At 37.9% G+C, this 22,020-nt stretch overlaps 1 protein-coding gene across 2 annotated transcripts in view; it reads right to left on the bottom strand.

Moving 5' to 3' along the window:
• Positions 1-282: 282 nt before the first annotated feature.
• ADGRL4 (adhesion G protein-coupled receptor L4) overlaps positions 283-22,020 on the bottom strand; it is a 129,662-nt gene continuing 107,924 nt past the window's right edge. For both annotated transcript variants that reach the window (XM_059854094.1, XM_059854093.1), the window contains 7 exons: positions 21,801-21,968; positions 20,081-20,284; positions 18,868-19,088; positions 18,707-18,773; positions 4,092-4,183; positions 2,364-2,532; positions 283-1,936 (listed from right to left, as the gene is read on the bottom strand). In XM_059854094.1, coding sequence (XP_059710077.1) covers positions 1,874-1,936; positions 2,364-2,532; positions 4,092-4,183; positions 18,707-18,773; positions 18,868-19,088; positions 20,081-20,284; positions 21,801-21,968 — 984 coding nt within the window. In that variant the 3' untranslated portion in view covers positions 283-1,873. The remainder of the gene's footprint in view (positions 1,937-2,363; positions 2,533-4,091; positions 4,184-18,706; positions 18,774-18,867; positions 19,089-20,080; positions 20,285-21,800; positions 21,969-22,020) is intronic.

Here is a 22,020-nt window from a genome sequence, read left to right on the forward strand (position 1 = left end):
ACTATTGTAAGCTAAACATTTATGATATATTTTCTTTCCAAGGAACTTTTTCAATCTCCCTGAGCATGCTGAAGTCATTATGTAGTTACCAGAGATGCTTTGTCCAGATCAGCTTACTATAGGTTACAGTTCTGCAGGAGATTAAAAATGATGGGCTGGTAGATATCCTTCCAAAAATACTCTTTTAAGTAATATGTATCTGCATTTCCCAACTTTAGAAGAACATATACAACAGCAAAGGAAATACAGCAAATAATTGAGGGCAAATGATATGTAACAATGTGAACTTTTACCACTGTATTTATTTAAATGAATGGAAATGTCAAAATGTGAAAGCAGAGCACTCCAGTTTATTCACATATTTTACATTCAAAGGACCAGGAGATTTCTTTAGTATTTTTTTTTAAATAGACTTCTGTTTTTTCAAAGAACTTGACACAGGCATGGAACATACTTAATGAAGCCTATCATTGCAGTGCATACAATGAAAACCTTGTGTATAAGGAAAAAAAGATAAAAACCAAAGTTGACCATTACTAAAACAAGATTTCCTTTAATATAAATAAAATTCAGACTAGTGCTTTATTTTAACAGACAACACAACAGTGGGATTTATAAACAACTACATATTTACAGTGCCTCAGTGGCAAAAATACTGGGCTTCATCTGAGATCCTAGACACTTCCTGAGAAGGCAATGTAGACAGGAAATTGCTCAGCACTTCACATAATTTGGGTGCTAAAAGGGTGAAATTAAAGCATACTTTTCAAATAAGTCAGATGCCATAGGTGGAATGGTTGATGTATTGTGTTTATGCCCTGATCTGCCAAAGGTGCACCTCAGTACTCCCTTTGATTTTAGTGTTTCTGCTCATACTGCTAAGGTTAAGTGCAGGATTGATTCCAACCCAGGAGCCTCAGAGGAAGACAACTGCTTGACTCAAAGATGCTATGAGAAAACTGCTGTAATTGGAATTTTACATGGTACAGAGCCACATTACCTTGAACATAAATGTCTTTTGCATGGGTGATTTCTACCACTTTAATTTGATCTGTGAAAGCATCTTCTTCCCACAGCCTCCAAAATCATAGTGCCAGTTAAGCAGATCTCAGTTTTTTTGGCAATTAAATAAAATGAGAACCAGATCTTTTTCAAAGTATTCACAAAATAATCTTTCAGTTATAAAATGACTGTCCCACCATTCTTGTATCAGATCTGACCTCAGCTCTTTAGATCTAAACAGTTCTTGAAAAGTTATAAAAATAAAGGATTGATTAATATACAAATATATATTTCAGAGTGATAAGAGAATAATATTAAACAAATTCCTTTTTTAATCTACTTTAAATTAAAAGAAATGTTTTCAAAAGTCTAGGCTGAAGCAGATCTTTATCTATTGACTCTTTAATGGAACCCATTCCCTGCAGATGGTCACATACAACTCAATGTATGAAGTTTTTTACTACAAAAGGATGGTGAATGTGTTTCCACTAGCAAAGCACTTCATAAAATCTGCTGTGCCAGTTGGTTTTTGGTATCTTGCTTTCAAGAACTGGAGATATTTTTAATATTAGAAACAAAACCTCAGTCATGAGGTCTTGAGATTCTTGAGAAATTTATTTCCCTTTTCTTTATTAATATTTGTTTTGCAATGATCCAGTTTGTTTTGTATACTGTTAGTATACAGAATAATACAGATGTTCTGCACAAATGCACACGTATGTACAAAACCAGTAATTCAGTTAAGAGATATGCCTGCTCACTGGGTCATTTCATACTTTCAAAATACCATATTTTGCAGTAATATCCACAACAACACCATGTAGGTTGCTTCTTTCTTCTGCTGAGATGCTTTTGGGTGTTTTCCTTCCCTTTATCTCAAACAGCCGAAACAGCAAGGAACATTTTTGAACAATCTATAATACTCCTCCTGAATCTGAAATAAAAGTATTGAAATAGATTTATTATAGATCTATATGTCTTTAAACTCATTTTGCACTGCTCTTGTCACTAGATTTTTTAAGGTGGGGCTGATATTTACTTTAGGATGGACCACTGAAGAAAGAATCATCCCAGGCTGGTGTGGGTGAATCTTGCTGCTAATTGAAAGGACTGGAAGTTTAATTGCACATGTTGTATTATTCCATCAGGTTAATGACACTGTAACCAGTTTTACAGATAAAAAGCCCCATTTTCCATGTTTCATACTTCAGTTTTAAAACTGGGAGAAAATATGCGAGAACATAAAAACTGGACAGAGGTTCTGCCTCCACTGAAGGCAGAAGTTCAGCTTCAGGGCTGGACACCTGGACAGTGCAGGGACATCAGGCTGAGTCACTTCCCACAAGGAATAAGATACTTACCTTCCTAGAGAGCACACAAAGAAATATGAAGATGAACATCCCCTGGAATGCATTGAAGATTGTAAAAAGATAGGCAGTAACCACAGACCCTTGGACCACATGGAGGACCCCGAAAATCCAGGTAGCCCCAAGGAGGAACAGGAGAGCAAGGGCACCACGGGCACAGGATCTGGACAGGAAGAAAACATTGTGAACAACACACAGGCACAGGCTACTGGCCTTCTCCACTTTGGGTGGTGAATACTGCCTTGGGAATTTTTTCACAGCTGCAAAGGCCTGAGAAATGCAAGTGCAGGGGCTGCTCTTCAGGGTGTGCTGTAGCACTGTAGCATGAACAAAGTCACACAATCACTTCGGAAGAGCAAAGGAGTAAAACTGGAGGGCCCTAAAACACTGGCTTCTTTAATCTTCAGATATGTTTTCTCTGGTGTACTGCAGCACCATATGATTTGATTTAAATCTACTGTTAGTGTAATTCCCCAAGGAAAAACATATGTCTGTTATGAAGCATTCCCCCACTTTTCCTCCTCCCCCCTATCTTCCTCAAAAAAATAACCCAGAAAAATGTTCAGTATGCTCTTAGTTAGGTCAGTGCATGTGCATGACATCAAAGGATTCCCAGGCTGCCTCTCAGGTTCACTGCAGAGGACGGTGCCAGTTGTAAAACCAGACTCTTTTTAAAATTCTGTCTCTCAAAAAAGAAGAAAAAAAAAGAAATTGTTTTAAAAACACAAGTACTCTCAAATTGTTCCTGGGTCAGCATATTGATGCCTTAAAACTGTAGGAACTGATTGGCTACAATTTTTTTTTCCAAGATGCTTTAGAGCCCTGCTCACAGACTTGCACAAATTACAACATGTTGTCTTGGAAATGAAGCCACTGATTACTTTCTTATTCATTCTCAGCTCAGTCCTTGCAGGACTTCCTTTGAACAGCAGACATTTCTAGCGCTGTTCCTCTGAAAATGAATAATTTTCAACTTCATTAGAAACAGGTCACCACATGAAGCTATGAAAGGTGAAGAATAAGAGAAGGTAATCAATCAAACAATTGCTAAATCCTAACTATAAATCTAGTGCAATGCATTGAAACTGCAGGAGTGTTCCTAAGCAACACAAACAGTAAGTTGTTTTCAATGTTCCCTGTAGTACACTTCAGCTTTTCCTGCACAAACGGTTTTCAAGGTCCCTATAAATCAGTTTTAAAGAGAGTGAGTTGATGGAAAAATCATAGCAGCATGCAAAGTAAAGAATCTGCTCCATCCCCCCAGTGCCACAGAAGCACAATGTCCTACTGCAGACTTTGCCCAAGTAACATGAATGGCTCCAGTCTCTTATCACTTGTTACTTCAAGGCAAATATTTTGGTCGCATTTCAGACAGAGATTTGATTTCTGTTTTGCCTTGCATAGAGGCTGTGGAAAATACTAAATAGAAAAGGACAATTAGTTCTTTAACTTTGCCATCAGCCTTTACCCTCTGCTTGATATGGGCTGCTTGTTTTCTTTGTGCATCTTTCACACACACCCTATCATACAAGGTATGACTCAGTGCCAATAATGATTGCAAAATTTATGTCCAAATATATATAAGGGTAATAACAGAAAAAAAAAATCTTTATTTTTCTACAAATCTGAGGGTATAAAACTGTTACTTTTGAAGACTCATTATCATCTCTGTATTTAAATGTACAGAAAGAAGGTAGAGGTTGTACTGAATGGCAAACTTACCTTATATTTTCATAACAACTGACTTCTGGCTTTAACATTGCAGTGTGTCTAAATACTTTATAAATAATCACTCCAAAAGCCAACAAATTAACCTGGGGGGTGCAAAGAAAAAAACCTTTTAGTTCAAACCAGGATACCTTTGAATGCCAATTACTGTTAAACATTTAAATGAAACAAGTCAGATAAAATTTCTGTGTATCTGAAATCTACAGAATCCCATGCCAGGAGGGGAAAAACCCACCCTGTTCTGAGTCACTTCTATTAAAAAATATATGAGCCCTGAAATAAACATTGATCAAGCAGGGATGTAACCCTACCTTATCTCAACAGTATCACTACCAACAGTCTGCAAACGTTTATTGATTTTATTGGTAAATCTCTGATTTTCTGCTGAGATTATTTTTCCTAAGTGGAGATGGAAAGGAAAAGAAGGGAAAGGAAGGGAAAGGGAAAGGGAAAGGGAAAGGGAAAGGGAAAGGGAAAGGGAAGGGAAATTTAGAAACTCCGAAAAAAACCCCTCTACCCTATGGGTTTTTATTTTACTGTATCATATTTATCTTGGAATATGTGTGTCATTTGTTGCTAAATAACACTAATAGCATCATATGTTTTGAGGTCTTTGGGGGTGTGAAAACTTTCAAGTGACAGAAAAATCTTAGAGGCTTACACAAATAATTAAAAAAATCTAGCTTTTACTGAAAGGCTTCTTGCTGTATATCTTCTCTTCTATGTTTTTTTCATAGATGAATAATTTTAGTATTTTTTCCTTGATTTTTTACAATGGCACTGCTTGATTTGAGTTTGAAACAAAGAAAAGCAACTAAAATAAGCAATTTTGCAAATGATGCTCAGTTGTGATTCTGATCCTCTCTTGGCTGGGCTAGACTTTCAATTAAATTTGTACTGCATTCCTTTACAAATGTGGATGGTTGCCTTCTTTGCAGCATTTAACATCAGAATATATTTAAAATATTAGGAAATGAACCAAATTTGAGCTGTGTGCCATTCAGGTACTATTTATAAATCCTTGGTTGCAATCCCTTGGTCAGTTCTTGTGGGCTTCCAGCTGTAGAATGAATAGAATTAATGCCTTCCCCAAGAGGTTTCTCCAGAAGACTGTATGGTTTTCCCCCTGCTTCTTTTTCTTTAAAAATACCAAACCAAACCAAACCAAACCAAACTTAAAAAAAAAAGTCTGTGAAATAAAACCAAAAAGCTGTTGGAGCACAGCACCACTTGAAAAGGAATCACTTTCATTTGTTAATACTCATAAGGTATGTCCTTAGAACATTTTTCTTGCATCAAGGGGGGAGTATCTGATATTAAAGCAGTCTCTGCTTTAATTAGCTGCATGCTCATAGTTTAATGCAGCATAATATATTTACAATTTGATAAAACAGGAGATAGAGCTGATGAGCAGTTTTGGGAATTAATCCTTCATTGAATACCTTGTACTAGTGCTGATCGTGAGAGCTATTCTGAAGCTCCTCATATTTAAAATTGTAATCTATGATATCTCCTAAACCAGCAATTTTTCAAAGTTAATTATGAGCCAGTCAGCAGTTGTGGATAATTATATGCAGACTTACTTTTTATTTTATATTTGCTGGTGAATAGTATATCAAATAACTTCATGCATACACTATAATCTGCATAACTCACCTAATGTACTTATTAATTTGAAAAAGGTAGCGGGAAATGTGATCAAAGTACCAGAAGTATGGAGAACACACTGCAACTTCTTTAAAAACTGCCAGAAATAGGTTCTGTGAGAAGCTCCATGGGCCAGCCCCCCTTTCTCACAAAACCAGCTGCAGAACTGGCAAGGTTTTGCTGAGCAAGGATGGGGTGGGCAGCAGGCTCCATTTCTCCTTGTCCCAGTGGGGCTCCTTTGCACAAATACTATTTGCACTGTCCGTTTCACAGGATAATAGGATTTGGCCTTCTGCATTAAAGCAATACCCATTAACTGTGATCTTTTCATTCCCCAACCCCTTCGAATGGGAATAATCTGTGTGCATCAGGGGAGCAGGAGAGGTTAACACCAGCTTCTTGGAGTCAGCTGCCAGAACACAATTATTGTACAATATGTCTCAGGTAGCCTCACAGGAGGTAGTGTTACAGGGTAATGAGGGTGAACTTAACTTCTGAAACACTTGGTCATTTCTGAGATTTATTAAAGTCTTAAGTCAGTCTTCGCCCCATTTTTAAGCACTCCATTAATAAAAAAATTTCTATAGCAAAGTGAAAGCAGATAGACTGGCTGTACACAATGCTTCAACCTAAGTTAGAAACCTCTGGAACTGCATTTTGTCCTTTGAAGGGGGATGAAATGGATAACAACAAAGTTGTAGTAGCTACCCTGTGATACAGAAATGAAGCAAAACGCAAGGGAAAACAATAGCATGAACTCAGGGGTAAATCCAGGAGAAAAAAACTAGCTAATGTAAACAATGTGTCAATTTTGGCCTTTGGAGAAAACTGGTAATCCAAAAGATATCCCAAAAGGTATCCTAAACTTAATGCATCCTGCTTCAACCTGATACTCTGCATGTTCTTTGCTATGAACATACCAATGGCCTCAACTATTTCTGGGAAATGTAAAGTAAAATGTTCATATTGGATGGCAGGACTGAGTATGAACACTAATAAGCTGAACTTATTAGGACTAAAGGGGAAATGGAACTGATATCCCCAAAGAGCTTTGAGTGTTCCAACTAATGGAATGAGAAGTCAAATCACTAAAAATGCCTAGCCAAAGGTACAAGCACTTAAGACATTTGAATTTGTATCCAAAACTGAGTTTCAAACAAACAGAAATTGAGGTAGTAGGCTGTAGAAGTAATCTAAAATACAGATGTACACAAGAAGTCCTGGATCCCCAAATTTTCTGTCTGAGCGAGAGGGGCTTCTGGATGAGAGACACTGAAACATCTAAAAAGTTTCGATTGCTCCTTACAGCCAAATATTGTTTTATACTTACTTTGGTTGTAATCCTGTGTTTTCATTTTTTCTAATTAAACAACAGTCTTAAGATCTTGTTGAATAAACCTTCAATGACACTATAATTAAGACTGCCTTAAGGTGACAGGCGAGGTGAATGAGAACGAAATGGCAAACATAAGGCATGCTGTCCCCGGAGAGGGAGAAGGCTGGAGCAGAGCAGGATGTGCAGGCAGCTGTGACACCGAGCTCAGGACAGGCTCAGCACAGGGCCAGCCTGGGGACAAGTTACCTGAATAATGAGCTCAGTTAGTCTGCAGCTTGGGGCAAACCAGGGCGTGAGGTGCTGTGGCATGGCCGCAGTTTTATCAGGTGAATAACGATGTTACAGTGTGACACGGCGGGCTCGGTGCCTTTGTTTTCAGTGCTATTACATGGCTGAGCAGGCAGAGAAACTGCTGTGTCCTGAGAGGGGCTCCTCGGCAAGTCTAATAGACTAGAGGGGAACTGCATTGATTCCAAGCCCTGAACTGAATATTTTTTTTTTTTATTTTATTTATTTTATAAACCACCCCAGACTGCTATTGGGCAAACAGTGCACTCAGCCCTTATCATTTTACAAAGAAAACCTCTGACTTTCTCTCTACCAGGGCAATTCTCTGAAGTGCTGAGCATCCTTCAGCTCTGCCTCTGCAATTCAGTGGGAATCATGTTTCACTCTTCATTGCTCAGGTGCACTACAGGACTAATTTTAATAATTAATCTATTCCTTTTTTTTTTTTTTTTTGAAGTGGTTAATCAAAGTCAAGGACTGATACAGAAAAAGCCTCCACTCACAGCATCTTCAGGGAATCAAGTCTCCCTAAAGATATTTGTAAAAGTATTCATAGCCATCTTAAATTCTAGAAATGTTGTGGTATATTTATGAACAAATGAAAAAAACCTTAAAATATATTTGTGATGGCAATGAACAAGAGCAATTATTAGGATGTCCATGAACTCAGGATTCTGTTGACATGGGCAACTACATTTGTGTAGCTGTATAACCCTGGATAGTCTCTAAGGAGACACAAACCCAGGAGTTGGGTTGTATTGTACACCTGAGATGGAGTTTAAAGGAAGGATGGTAAGTATCATATCCCTCTCTGGGACATCACATATGAAAAGGATCAGAAGGATTTAGGGTTTTGGAGTGAATTCTGGCCCCATTAAGCTAATATGCAGAATGCCAGTTAAACAGTAAAACTCCTATTGCCACCAGCATTGTCAAGGCTTTATCACTACACACCACAGAGAAGGGCAGTCCCAAGACATTCACAGGCAGCAGTGGACACTGCTGCAGGGTTTAGCACTTAGCTGTGTCATGGATGCACACTGTGGTAAAGAGCAGGACAGTGAACTTTTCCTGCTGCTGCTTTGGGGATCTCCATGTTAGAGTTCCCACATTCAGAACTGTTGCTGGGTTAGGTACAGCAGGCACACAAGGAAGAGTTCAGGGCAATCTGGAGTGGTACAACTCCTAGGATCAGATCTGACCCACAGCACTGATCTTTTTCTCCTCTTGCAGGAGAGAAAAAGCAATTTAGAATTCAAAGAAATTTACTGGTGCTCTCCTAATCATCTGGTCAACAAAAATTAGGCCTTGCCAAAGGAATTAGCCTGGGGATCTCTGTTCAATCAATCGTGTGTATTTTAGAATAGGATGGGAAAAACAGTGTATGGAGTTAACCTACCTTCACCTCCACCTAGGATAGCCCTGAAGGTTTGCTTGAAGATTAGCATCCCTCCCTCTGTCTCCCTACTACCTGAGCAGGTGCTTCTGCAAGGAAGGAAAGCTGGGCATGGACAGAGCAAGATGCTGCTGCTCTGACTGCCACTCCCATCAGGTCTGGGGCTGCCCCAGCAGAGAGCACTGAGGAACAGTCTCATCTATTGTCTAAGCAAATTACCAACTTCTCTGTGGATTGCTGGTATTTCAGAAACTAAATAATAATATAAGAACGAGCATGTAGGTCCTAAAATCCTAAATGTTCCAGGCTGCTGGAGTTCTGCTAATAGCACATTGCCTAGCAACAGCTATATTTAAAATAGGTCCTTAATTCCACTCTGAAATGTACCTATTTTACATACTGGAAGAGTATTATAGTGTTTTGTCCTCAAGTAAATATGATGTTAGTGCTTTACACTGCATGAAGATGTAGATACAGAATGGTATTTATTGTTAGTTGAACACTGAATAGTATGAGCTACACAAAATTTAATAAAACTTGCAAATAAAAATATTTGCACTCATGTTGAAGAGCTGTAATTTCTTTCGTAATTAATTACAATTAAATTGTAAGACACTGAGTGAAGTGATCTATCATCATTTTGCCCCATCAAGGTAGTTGAAACCTGTCAAATTTGACAACTAAGACATCTTTTTTCCTTCTTCCCCCCCTACCTTTTTTAAAGCAAGACAAAGAGCACTTGAAAGCTCAGAGGGGAATGGTCTGTCTTTCATGGCAGTAGCTCAGTTAGCACCTGGACTTCTGGTGAAATTAAATGGATCAGGACAGGGCATTCAAAAAAATCTCATCCCATACTTTTTTTCTTGAATAATGTCAGTTCATTAGCACTAAAAGACATTTACTGGTTTAGACTGTGTTTTCACCAGGAAACGCTTCCTGACTAGGATAGCTTCTCTGAATAAAACCAGAAAGGACACTCCTGAACAATGAAAATCCCTGTGGACAGCACATTTATACAGGATGTTGGAGACATGGGGCATAATTTTCTGTTTTACTTAATATTCAGACTAGGCTATGACCCTTGGTTTCTCCAGCTCTGTATAGTTATTCACTGCTACTGCTGGATCTATTCCATGCCATATAAATAATTAAATATTCACTGGAGCAGAAAGACCTGGATTTCCCTTACCCCCCCAGTTCCTCATCCAGGATTATTTAAAGACAGTTTTGTTTTTTAAACACTGCTGCAATTGTTTAATATGAGGCCGAGGCTTCGAGACTGTTTCCAATGCACATTATTTATAGAAAGAAAAAGGAATTAGTAATTTAATGTACGATATCTTTGTGTAAAAAGATACACCCCAGCCTTTCAAAAGTTATTAAAACATTTCAAATACCAGCCTTTAAAGGCTCTCAAGTGTTACAAAGAAGAGAAGGTATAAGAAAGAGGGAGCTAATTCTAAAGACTCAGACATACTAGTTCTGATTCAGTCTGAGCACTTTACATTCAAACTTCAAAAATGAAACCCCCAAATCATTCCCTTTTCCTTTCTTAGTCTCTGTCTCAATAATTGATGAAACCATCTATATGCTGATGTCAGATCTCACAAAAAAGAATGAGAAAATTTCTCCTGCTGCTCTCTTAGGCATATACTTGAATTTTTTACATATATCATATTGAATTTGGCTCTTTCAAAAAATGTCTGAAGTTCAGAGCAGCTGTATCTGTATCAGTCTGTACAATGACCCTCATTACGAGTGTTTGAATTAATGAGCTTGTGATGGTCTGAGTTCTGCCACGGAGAGCAATCCATTTCTGTCTCTCTGGCTGGATGGCTAATGGCTGGCTGAAACCGCCGCGTTCACTGGGTCATCCTCACTGCCGCCCGCGAGAACGGAATTAAGTTATTAACAATACAACCGCTCAGGCTTCAAAATGAAAATGTATGCTGTATTAATTGCATGAAATTGGACACAAGCTGGCAGTCAAACAGTCAGGGTTTGTCTCCTGACTGATTTATCTCATTACCATGTCCCCAGTGAATATATCTTCTCGAAAGCTTTAAGTATACAACAGCAGTCTTATCTGGGAGTAGGAAATGGAACAAAAACATTGATGAACCCCCTTTAGGCTGTATTTTTGGGAAATATTTTCAATTATTCAGGGGTAGAATTTTATGCTTCTAAGATTTTAATGATTTCACTTGTTTTAAAAGTTAAAACATAGCCAAATGAGTTTATTACCAATCCTGACTCGGGGGGAAAAAAAAAGTTCACATAGGATTGCTTTTTATTTATGAATACTTCAAAGTTTTCTTTTGCATACCTCAAGCTATAGATTTAGACTCAATTAAGTGTTTCCTTTACATTTTTAGAACACTTAAAAGAGGACGTAAATAAATAAATAAATAAATAAATGGGGTTTCCATGCTTTTCATGAGGGTAAACAGCTTTGCAGACTTGTGGATTCAATGTTATTTCTTATTGGATTGCAAAACCAAACATCATTTACTGTCATCTCTGCAGCCAAGGGCAGGAGGATGAACCAACAGAGCTGTACCTGCCCACAGACATAAATGTTACCCCAGTTTGATCCAGTGGAAGGACTGGGCTCTCTTTTGCTCACAGTGTAAATAATTCCTAGGTTTATTCTTTTTTTCCAGGAAGCTTTTGAGAAGATGAATTGTCTGGTCAGTTGGGAGTGACACAAATCAGGCTGTTTGATGATTCAAGGTCCATCAAGAAGTTCAGACTACACATTGCTCCTATCCCTATGGTTTCCTTGCATGCATGGAAACCTTTCTTAGGCTGCATCTGGAGCCTCTTGCAGGAACCCTGCAGGAGTTTCACACAGGAAAGAGGAGTGAAATAGTTGTAAATCATCTTTTAGTACAACTAGCTTCAGTGACTGGATGAGCTACCAGGAAGGAGAAAGTATCAGGAGCATGACTGAGATGTGAAGTCTGAGAACAAGCTGTATTTTCAGTTTTGGAGCTGTGGATATTTGTCACAAAGCTATCCATACCTTCCACAATTTGCCAAATCCTCTTGAGAATTTGGCCTTTTGCTTTTTCAGAACTATCTGTGATTCTGCTGTAGATATGGTCACAAAATCCTATGGTGTGATTTATTCAAAACCACAAAAACTTCTTTTAGTGTCCAAGTGAGATTTCCAAGCACAGTATTCCTGTGCGATTACTATTGTGTATTTAAGTTCACCTCTCTAAATGCCTGTCAGGGATCAATCAAAGGGGCAGTTGGATAGTGGAAGAAAATCTGATTCAAGAGTGGTGTCATGTGGATGAAGTCATTATGTAATTGCTAAGAAAGTCCAAAAGACATCATCAGTCCACACTAACTATCTAAAGCAAACCTATGGTGTCCCTTCAGTGAACAATTTAGGGTAAGCATATATGTTTATAGTAATTGTGCTTAGAACAAGGCACATAACAGAACCACCAAGAAGATATTAAACAATTAAAAAACCCTAAAATACAAAGCAATAAAACCAACCTATTTCAGTCAGTTGTGTGGTTTTCCTGAAAAAAAAAAAAGCAATCCACAAAAGCAGATTACACATGGATCCATTAAAAGAATGGGCACAGTGTGTCTTTCTAGAACTGAAGGAGGATGTGTGCAACATTAATCTGCTTTGAGCTGTGGAACATCTCAGGAAATCTGCAGCCAGCTGGCACTTGCAGGTGCTCTCCTCCTTTCCCTTGACATCCACCTGTGCTCCCTTCCCTGCTGTGTCTGCTTGGTTCACTCTGGGTGACAGAGGACATGCTTGAGTTTCAAGTCTAGTGTCCTTCCAGTGACTGCAAGGGAGAACTTCATATACTTTTTTTTACTGAACTACTAAAGTTGGTTTTTTAAAAAACAAACAATTTTGTTTGGAACATCCTTCAAGGATCCTTCAGCCTTCTCTGATGAACTTGTTACAATGCAATAACATAGGTTCAAGTAATTTTTCTAATTACATTACTTTAAAATGACTAATGGACATATCCTCTTCTTTTTAAGTATTTCCAGGGACCATAGAATTGGGGCTTTAATGGCAGAGAGAAGGAAGATAAAACCTTGATTCCTGTGAAAGCTCTGGTCTTGCTGAGAAATTGCATCCATTGGGCTTGGCAATGTGGAATCTGTTGATCCTGTCCACTGAACAGGGCAAGTATTTTCTGACTCAGTTATTATTTAGCACAGCAGGTATTGTTGCTGAACAGCACTGTGGTTTAAACTAATCTGTTTCAAGCAAAGTTGCAGACTCAGTCTTTAATGCCACTATATAATTAATTCTCTCCACTTTATCCACAATGGCATAAGAAATGCCATGGAGACACCTTTAACTGAAGCCACTGAGAGGCTAATGAAAAGGGGACTATTACCCTTTAAAAAAGAATAATAAAGGCATTGCTAGTCCCAGTAGGAATTTATTTCCACTAAAAAGGCAGACTGAGAAATAACAGTAGATATAAAAAAAATGTTTTAAACTGCTATTTTCCGAAAAACACACAGGAAATGCTAGAGTATATCTTTCACATCTATCTAAGAAACATAACTAAGCATTTATCACAAAAAAAACCCATGGAATTTTTCAGGGCATAAATATTCACTGAAATATGTGAGATGGTGCTATGCTTTGTTGTGGTGGAAGTCAAAGGTCAAGCAACATTTTTGATAATAATTCTTAGAATATTAAGAAATGTGAGGAATACTGATTGTGCAATGTTTCACTGAAGAACATGGATAGTCAGGTGAGGAAGCCCAAAGAGACAGTGGACTCGATGACATAACTGTGATGTGACTCACCTCAGAGGGGCTGCTTTTTCTTAGTTTTCCTTTCATTTTTATTTTAAAATTGTAACTGGTCTGTCAGACTATGTTCTTTATTGAAGCTTGGGAAAATGTAATATCTTAGGTTTTTTGAATATTTATTTTTATAAGAAATATGTTCAGTTTGAAAAGTCTAGATTAAGTACATGAAATTTGTGAGTATATGGGAAAACAGTAATGGATATGCCAGGAATTCTTCTGCATTGATTGCAGCAGTATTACTAATCCTGAATCAACCAAAATGTACAGATCTGAATAAGTATTAGAGCTGTCCATTAAGATTTGATAAATGCACTAATCCATTAATTTTACCTTTTTTGTAGAATAAATTATTTGACAAATAATGGTAAAATTCATCAAATAAATTATCTGATGAATGTATTTTTTAAGTAATCTACTAGCTCTAATGAATATGCAGGCAGGTCCTTAATGAAAAGCATTACTCTACTGCTAGCCTGCTTTCACCACTCATATGTCACTTTTTTGCATTTTGCAACTGCAATCTGTATATTTTATTCATTTACCCATTTATTTATACAAGAAAGGTTCAAACCAGTATGGTTAATCAATCACTGAAGTTCTTAGAATATTTTTGCTTTACAGTTGATTATTCATTACATTTATTAAAAAAGAGCTTGGATTTTCTGGGGACACCACTCCCAAGAATTATTCTTGGCTTGTACATTCTAAGTCAAGTGCACAAGAATGCTCTGAAAATTGCAGGGTTCATGTATGAGCCATTTTTATAGCTGTAAACACTGCAATTACCAATTGTTTCGAGAAACTGGAACTTGAAGCCAAGCCAGACGCCTTCAAAGTCCCTAAAAACACTCATTAGAGGAGTAAAACAAGGAATTGTGGGCAGGAGCTACCTCCTCACTCTACAGCACTGGGATGTTTGGATAAAAGCCACAGAGAGGATTATTTGGATGATGTTCAATTTTGGAAATGTTCCAACCTCAAAGAGCAAGTCTGTATTTTTTATTACAGAGGTGATCTCAACAAATGATAGTGATGGATTTATACTGTCAAATGGCAAATTGTACCTATTAATGTTACAACACGTCACACTTCTGAGTCCTGGTTCCTGGCAGAGGTGTGCCAATTTATTGTGACAGTGACAGTAGGTACAACAGTCAAGTCTGCATGACTCTGTCGATACTGTAAAGGTACAAATCATGTTTTCATGGGTGACTTTGAACTTGCTGCACAAAGCTCAGCTGAACAGATTTGATGGGAGAACATTGTGGGAGACAGGTATATTAGAAGGGTTGGCTAGAGCTGCACTTGGAATAGCAGTGATTCTTTTCCAAATTTTCCTTTTAATGTCTCATAGACTTTCATAACTACAGTGTTAATAGCTCTTGGCCAACCCTTCCAGACATCATTTCTACTCCCAAATGGATAACTAATATATAGCTGAACCTCAAAATAGGTATAAGTGGAAGGACTTATGCTGTGTCTATAGAGTTTAAAAGATGAAGATTCCAAAACCACCAGGGGTACTGAATAAAGACCTTACATAGGTCTACTCCCACTCAAAAAACTATGATGCCAGAGGTGGGGAAAGCCATGTTGAAATGCTCCAAAATGGGAAGGAGTTTGTTGTTGACAGATATTACATGCTAATCAAAACTGCAGCCACGTCACCCTGGCGACAAATAGTAATTTCAATTCTACACACTTATCACAGGGAGATTATTACTATAAGAGTCTATTAAATAGAAAAAAAAGTCTTCTAGTGCTTCTTTTTATTCTCTGGGTTTTTTTCCTCCCCCATTTTCATACCTTTTATCTCTGGGGTTTATATTTGTCTTTGCCTCAATCAGTCTTTGGCTGCCATGTGCATGAATGTTTGTCCCTTAAAGCTTGAGATAAACTCACGTTCCTATTAAAAAGTTTAAATACTTGTTATAAATAATTTCTCCATACTTGTATGCTTTGATCTAATCTATTGCATAGTTTTAGTTAAAATGGTTGTGGTTCTAAAGATTACAAATATTAGGAGGAAGGAATAAGTTGTAGAAATTATCTTCAGTTTGCAGCTTGTTTTCTAAAGGTTTAAAATGCTCTTTCTTTGCTAAGTCCATCTAAAGAGTTTCTGACCCACTTCTTTTCATGTACAGTCACCAATCTAATAATAATATAATTTTATATGGGATCAATAAGGCCATTACTTTGCACTTAAGACTTCTAATAGAACCTTGGTATTAACAAGCAAACACCTTCAGAAGTAGTGTTTCTGCTTAGGCAATCAGAGGAGAGCTTAATTTGTACTCCTGATAAACACTTGGGCTCCCTATGCTTCATTATTATATTTACAGATATACAGCCCAAGGACATGTTTGAAACAACGTGCCCTGAGACAGCTAACCCATTGGTACAGGAGTGGTTCTGTTCACCATTTACATGCTGTCTCAGAAGCATATTACACTATAATCCAAACCACAAATCTCCTGGGTCCCACTCACAGAAAGGAAAACCACCATTTGGGTACATGGGCATTTGTCCTGACAATGATTTTAATGGTTTTGTGCAAGAATTTTGAGGTGAGTAGCCCTCCAGAGAATTGGTATCCATGGTCTCTAAACTGTCTTGGAAAACCTGCAAATTCAATGCTATTAGCAGATGAAGTTTAGGATTAAAGGTAAACTTGAAGCTGCCAGATTTTTCAGTTTTGAATATGATGGTTGCAGTGTCCTATCTGGTTATCCCAGAACAAAAGTGATCTTTTGTTTTCAGAGTTCTGAATTAATATTTTTAAAATTATTTTTCTTTTATTAGCTGTGGGCAGAATGGAAATATTGGGAAAAGATTGGCTCCTGTAATTAAAAGGATTGCCTGAGTGGCACTATTTTGGAAAGAGTTTAATCTTTGTCATGTTGAAGCCCGTGCAGTGTTCTCAACAGGGAGGCTGGACAATGGAAACAGAATCACTACCAACAATGTGCTTTCCATGGAGAAGACATCTGACACCAACTTCATCTTCTAGTCTCAGTGCTTATTTTCATAGGGTTTTCCATATTTTCCTTTACTACCTGGATAGAGCATGAGCAAAATACCTAGGGCCCTACACCCTTAGAAAATACCCCTCTTGAAGTTCAGGCTTCATTTTGCTATCACTGCAACAAAACAAGCTGTCAAAACCCTCAAAAAACCCCTGGAGCTGCTGAAGCACCTTGCTGAAAGCAGATTGCCTTTCCCCCCGTGGTCTAGGAGCTCATTATTATGAAGAGACACTAAATGAAAGTATGTGAATAATGTGAAAACAAGTTAGCACAAAATACTTCTAGAACACACAAAAAGTAGCTGAACAACCACGGGGCTCTTCGCTGTTCAGCTACAGGTCATAGGCAAAGGAGTGAGAGAAAAAGAAACTGTCTGGCTGCTCTCCTCATCCATAGGAGGGCTGCACTGGCATACAGGCCTGAATCAACTTCTAACACCTCCCTTTTTCCTTTTAATTTGCAGGGATTGCTGGAAGATCTGGAGTGCTCAAAGAATGTCTACAGGCCTCCGAGTCCAGCTTGCAGGATTTGCTTCTGCAGCCAGTCAGATTTACAGCAAAGCCACTGCAGACCTGCTCTGCCTCTGTGCTGTGTACCTGGGATCCCCACTGGGCACAGCTCAGCTGGAGCTGAAAACAAGGTTACAGATGCCTGCACTTGGGGCATTTTGTGTGTTTTGATAATGCGATTTTCGTGTGCTAACCCTACAGAGATACATCACTGGGCATAAATCTTTACTTGAAGGCAGATGAGGAACAGCAGTGAGAGAAATAACAACAAAATCCCAGCCCTGCTGCCTCCATGGAAGAAAAGATAAGGTCCGAGGAGGAAATAGGAAATTGTAAACATAAACCTAAGAATTGTAAGAATTTCCTAGTAAAGGATGATGTCTTGCTGTGATTTTATTCCATCTTAGTTACCTGCCAGACACCAGGGCTATCTGACCCAGAAGCACTGACCCAAGGGAGGTCATGGTGCTTTGCCTCTCAAAATCTGCTGTGCTCACCAGAAGGGTGAGATGGGGAGGCACGACCTTGCAGCTATATCTGGCAGGTTGTTTCCAGCTGTGCCCAATATGCAGTGGGAATCTGGCGTGAAATTTGACCAGAATTATACCTGATACTTTATTAAGCTTAAAAATGGATCATGCCTTGAAATAAAACTGTTTCACTACAAAGTTGTATGTGTTAGGATCTTCCACTTCTTATTTTAACAAATCCTCACATTATACCAAATAGCTTAAAAAGGAACACAGCTGTAACTGACTTGACCATAGGTGTTGTGAGGCCTCTCTATTGCACCTTCTCCTTCTGTTAGCTCAGCTATCACTGTCAACACGGTCATACAGAGTAAAGCCCCATTACAGCCAGAATGGTTCCTTAAACTTTATGGCACTTAGGAATGCTCCCGAGACACCAAAAACATCTCGATTCAGAATTGAACACGTAATACCTGCCAAATTTGCAGGTTTGAAACCACTTCCAATAGGAATTAAAAAGGACCTCTTCACAGCTGAAATAGGGCTATCAATACTTGACTCGTCTGCCCATGTGAAATAGCAGGTTCTTTTCTCTGACGTCGCAATTTAGTTTAAAATGGCTTTGATGATGACAGGGTACATGCGAATGATAAAACCACAAAGATGACAGTCTAATCTTCCAAAGATGACCGATCACTGATAAGAGACTAAGTCACAAAACATTTGAAAAACCAGATTATCTGCCTGCTAGGATGGTGTCTGTGTAACACCTCCTGCTGAGCCATGCTGAGATGCCAGTGACATACAAAGACGCTTCTCTGTAAAAACCAGAAATGCTTCACAGAATTTCACAAAATGTTGGGATAAAAGAAAGAGAGAAGGAAAAAACTCCTCTGATATTATATTGAACTTTTTTTTGTCAAACATTCATTTTTCAGACTAGTAAAGTATTTAGATGTACAGCATATAAATAATTTAGCGGTACTATAAAAAGGTCTAAATTAGTCAATTCTGCCCTATAATTAGCACTCACAGCTATGCTGGCAGTGGGTGGGTGATTATTAAACACCTTTTATTATTGGCTTTATGTACTACAATAAAAAATAAAATTATACTTACAAGAATTATTAGACATGCTGGTCCTATAAAACTCCATATAAAGTTATTTTTAGTGCTGAGCCAACATCTGAAAATTAAACAGCAGAAAATGCCTTGAAATGTGCTTTTGTGATTATTGTCTCCGTCTGTACGATGGTTTGGACACAGAACCAGCTACTTACACTTCTGTGGTGCCATAGTACTTGTATCCCAGTGCAGCAGAGATTCCAACAACCACGGCTGGGCTGACATAGCCAAAGACATAGAAATTCTTGTGCAAGAAACCCTTGTTGTAGATGACTCCCACAACTATAAGGTAGAGGTGAATTCCTTCAATGCACATCCATGCAAAAGCAGCTAGAAGGAAATAATGGAGTAGTCCAGCAGTAATGGAACAGAAGAGCTAGAAATTCAATCAGAGAAAGCAGGAGTCATAATTCTATTAACAGGCTCTTGTCAACATATATTATAATATAACAGTACATGCACAGCAACTGAGTGACCTTAAAGTGGGGATTCAGAACAGTTGTAATGCTGGCTAACAAGAACTTGGCCTGCACCCGTTTGTACATTTGTTCATTAGTGTTTTCTGTAGCAAATGGTATAATAAAGAGACTAATCCCTCTTTTAAAATTAGTGTGTGTCTTCCCATAAATGGTTTGACTAAGTTGATCCTTTTGTTATAGCTGAGTAGTCTATTGGCTTGATCTACAGAAAGTTAATTTTTATTATTTTGATAGAATTGTAATTAGGCATCACAAGGAATTATTTCTGAAATAACTTTTGTTATACAAAGTGTTTGTAAAATGATATTTTTCAGTCCATCAATACTGGAGTGCTACCTCAGGGATAGCAGCTCATACTTTTTCAAGTGATTTTAATCCTATTCACCTACTTATACTAGGATATTTTGATAATTTATGCATAATTTTATTTCTTAAAACTAATCTGAGATGCAAAAATCAACCCCCTAGCTATCTGAAAAGCAAAAGGGACAGGTCAAGACCTCACATGTGGTCCTCCAGCCGACAGCTCAATATCTCAGATGTCAGCTTGGGATTGCAGCTCTGGCCTGATTTTAGAGAAAACTGTCAACCTGGGGGGCACCAACCTGGATTTATACAGCATCCTAAGTGAAGTGAAAATGCACATTGAGATCACAGTCTCAGTAAAGGTGAAAAATTTTAAACTAAACCCGTGGAGCAAAGTCAATACACACCAGCTCAGACGAAGGCCCTGCCTCTTTAAATGACTGTTCTGTATTTCCTGTGACTGTACTGGGAAGGCAGGGTCACTATAGTAGGTAGGAAGTGTAGGGAGGAGAAGGAAGATCGTATCTTACACTGTATATTTATTTTGCAATACAAAATCAAGGCAAAAGTGAAAACTACCCACCTTATTATTGTTCATATTAATTCCAATCAGAAAAATAAGTTCTGCCAGGAAAAGGCTGCAGCAGAGGTTTTTGTGAATTGTTGTTCTAGTGCTTTGAATTTCACTGAAGAACCAGAAGGTGAAAATGCACATGGAGAGGCAAATCAACGAAATAATTATTCCTAGCTGAGTGATTCTTGTAAGAATGCTATAATTTGTAACACCCTGGGGGAAAATTATAATATAGTATTTAAAAAAACAGCTTTGTAACATCTCAAGAAAGACCTCATTCTATAATACAGCTCTTTTCTTCTTTTCTACAAAATATTAATCAAAACTGTTTGTAGAGTTTCACTGGAAATGTACACTTTGGATAATCTAAAAAGTATTGGGTTTTTGTGAGACAGATATAATTCTAGGGGAAATTAGTAATAAACTGTATATATTCCTGCTCTTGCATTTTCTGATATTCCTTAACAAAACTTTTTATTAACATCAGTACCTCATAATAAGATTTTCAAAATCAGATCATTTCAGTGAATGACAAATACAGTGGCAGTAGGACATCTATTATTATGACACAAATATTTTCTAATATAAAAGGACTTATCACAGCAGTGACTTAGATAAGCAAAACTGAATAACTGTCTTACTGAATTTGCAACATGATCAAAACAAGACTCTGAAATAACAATCACTTCAAGCAAATGCTATTCCAGATATTTAACATGAACTTTCTCCAGAGAAACACAAGATACTCCAATACCGGACGTGAATATTTTCTGTATAAGAATACAATTTCTCTTGCTGTTTGCTATTTGAACAAAGAAACTCTGAAATACAGGACTGTACACCAGCAAAAGGATCATATTCAGCTGACCATAAAATGTATCTCAGTTTTTTTTTTACTAAATAAAGGATGAGAGATTCTTCACCTCCCAGCCTTTCTTTTCAAAATAACTATATAGGTACCTGCAAAGGTTTTAAATTTCAACTGAAGACTTAGGATGCTATTTAGCAACCAGGAAACAGCCTCTATCAGCATGAAATTCACAGTGTGAGAGAACTGTCTCAATACAGTATATTCATGCTAATATTCTGCTTGCTGTCAGTTCTGATACCTTATAAAGCTGCCTCCTGAGGCAGGACCTGAGCTCCTGCAGATCCCCACTGAGACCCTGGAAATCTATGGGGCTTCTTAATATAAGTAGGACATAAAATGAATGGCTATTCTCCCAATTTTGTGCTGGTCGGGAGAGTCCATGTTTAATAGTCATAAACTTCAGATTGATTATGCTGCTGCAAACTCTCCAGAGAGAATTTAAAGCAGATTTTTAGATGCCAAGGTTAGACAAATGGGTGGCAAAGTTTTGAGAGACAGAAATTCAGGGCCATATGGTTACTGACCACCAATGAATGGCAGATAAATCCCACAGCAGTATTAAAGTGAGATGCAAAATGAAATGCAATGCTCCAAAAATAAGCACAACAGACTGTGTTTTTGGAACGAGATATTTTGCTGCATCACTGCTCTGTAATACTGCAGAAAGGACATAAGGAAATTCAAACACATATGGGAGGAATTTTGTTTGCTTTGTGCACAATAAATTGTGTGTTTGCTGAACAAAACTGAGAGACAACCTAAAGGGGGGTGAGTATGGAGGATGCAATAAAATAAAAACATAAGGAATGAAAACAGAAGAAGGTATCAGGTAAAACACTAAATTAAAATAGCACTTACAACGGAGCCACCTGAGGACATCAAAACAGCAAAATGAGTCAGATGATTACATTTGCATGAGATATGAGTGGAGTTGGAATGTGTCAGCTCACAACCTTCTGTAGCCCAGTTGCCATTCATTGTGTCTGAGTAGTTCCAAAATGCACATTTAATGTCTTTATCTGCAGTCTGGAACAGAAACAAGATGTTCTGCTGATGGCAAAAGGCAGGATATTTCCCA

The sequence above is a fragment of the Haemorhous mexicanus genome, chromosome 9 (assembly GCF_027477595.1).
Source record: "Haemorhous mexicanus isolate bHaeMex1 chromosome 9, bHaeMex1.pri, whole genome shotgun sequence".
Classification (NCBI taxonomy): domain Eukaryota; kingdom Metazoa; phylum Chordata; class Aves; order Passeriformes; family Fringillidae; genus Haemorhous; species Haemorhous mexicanus.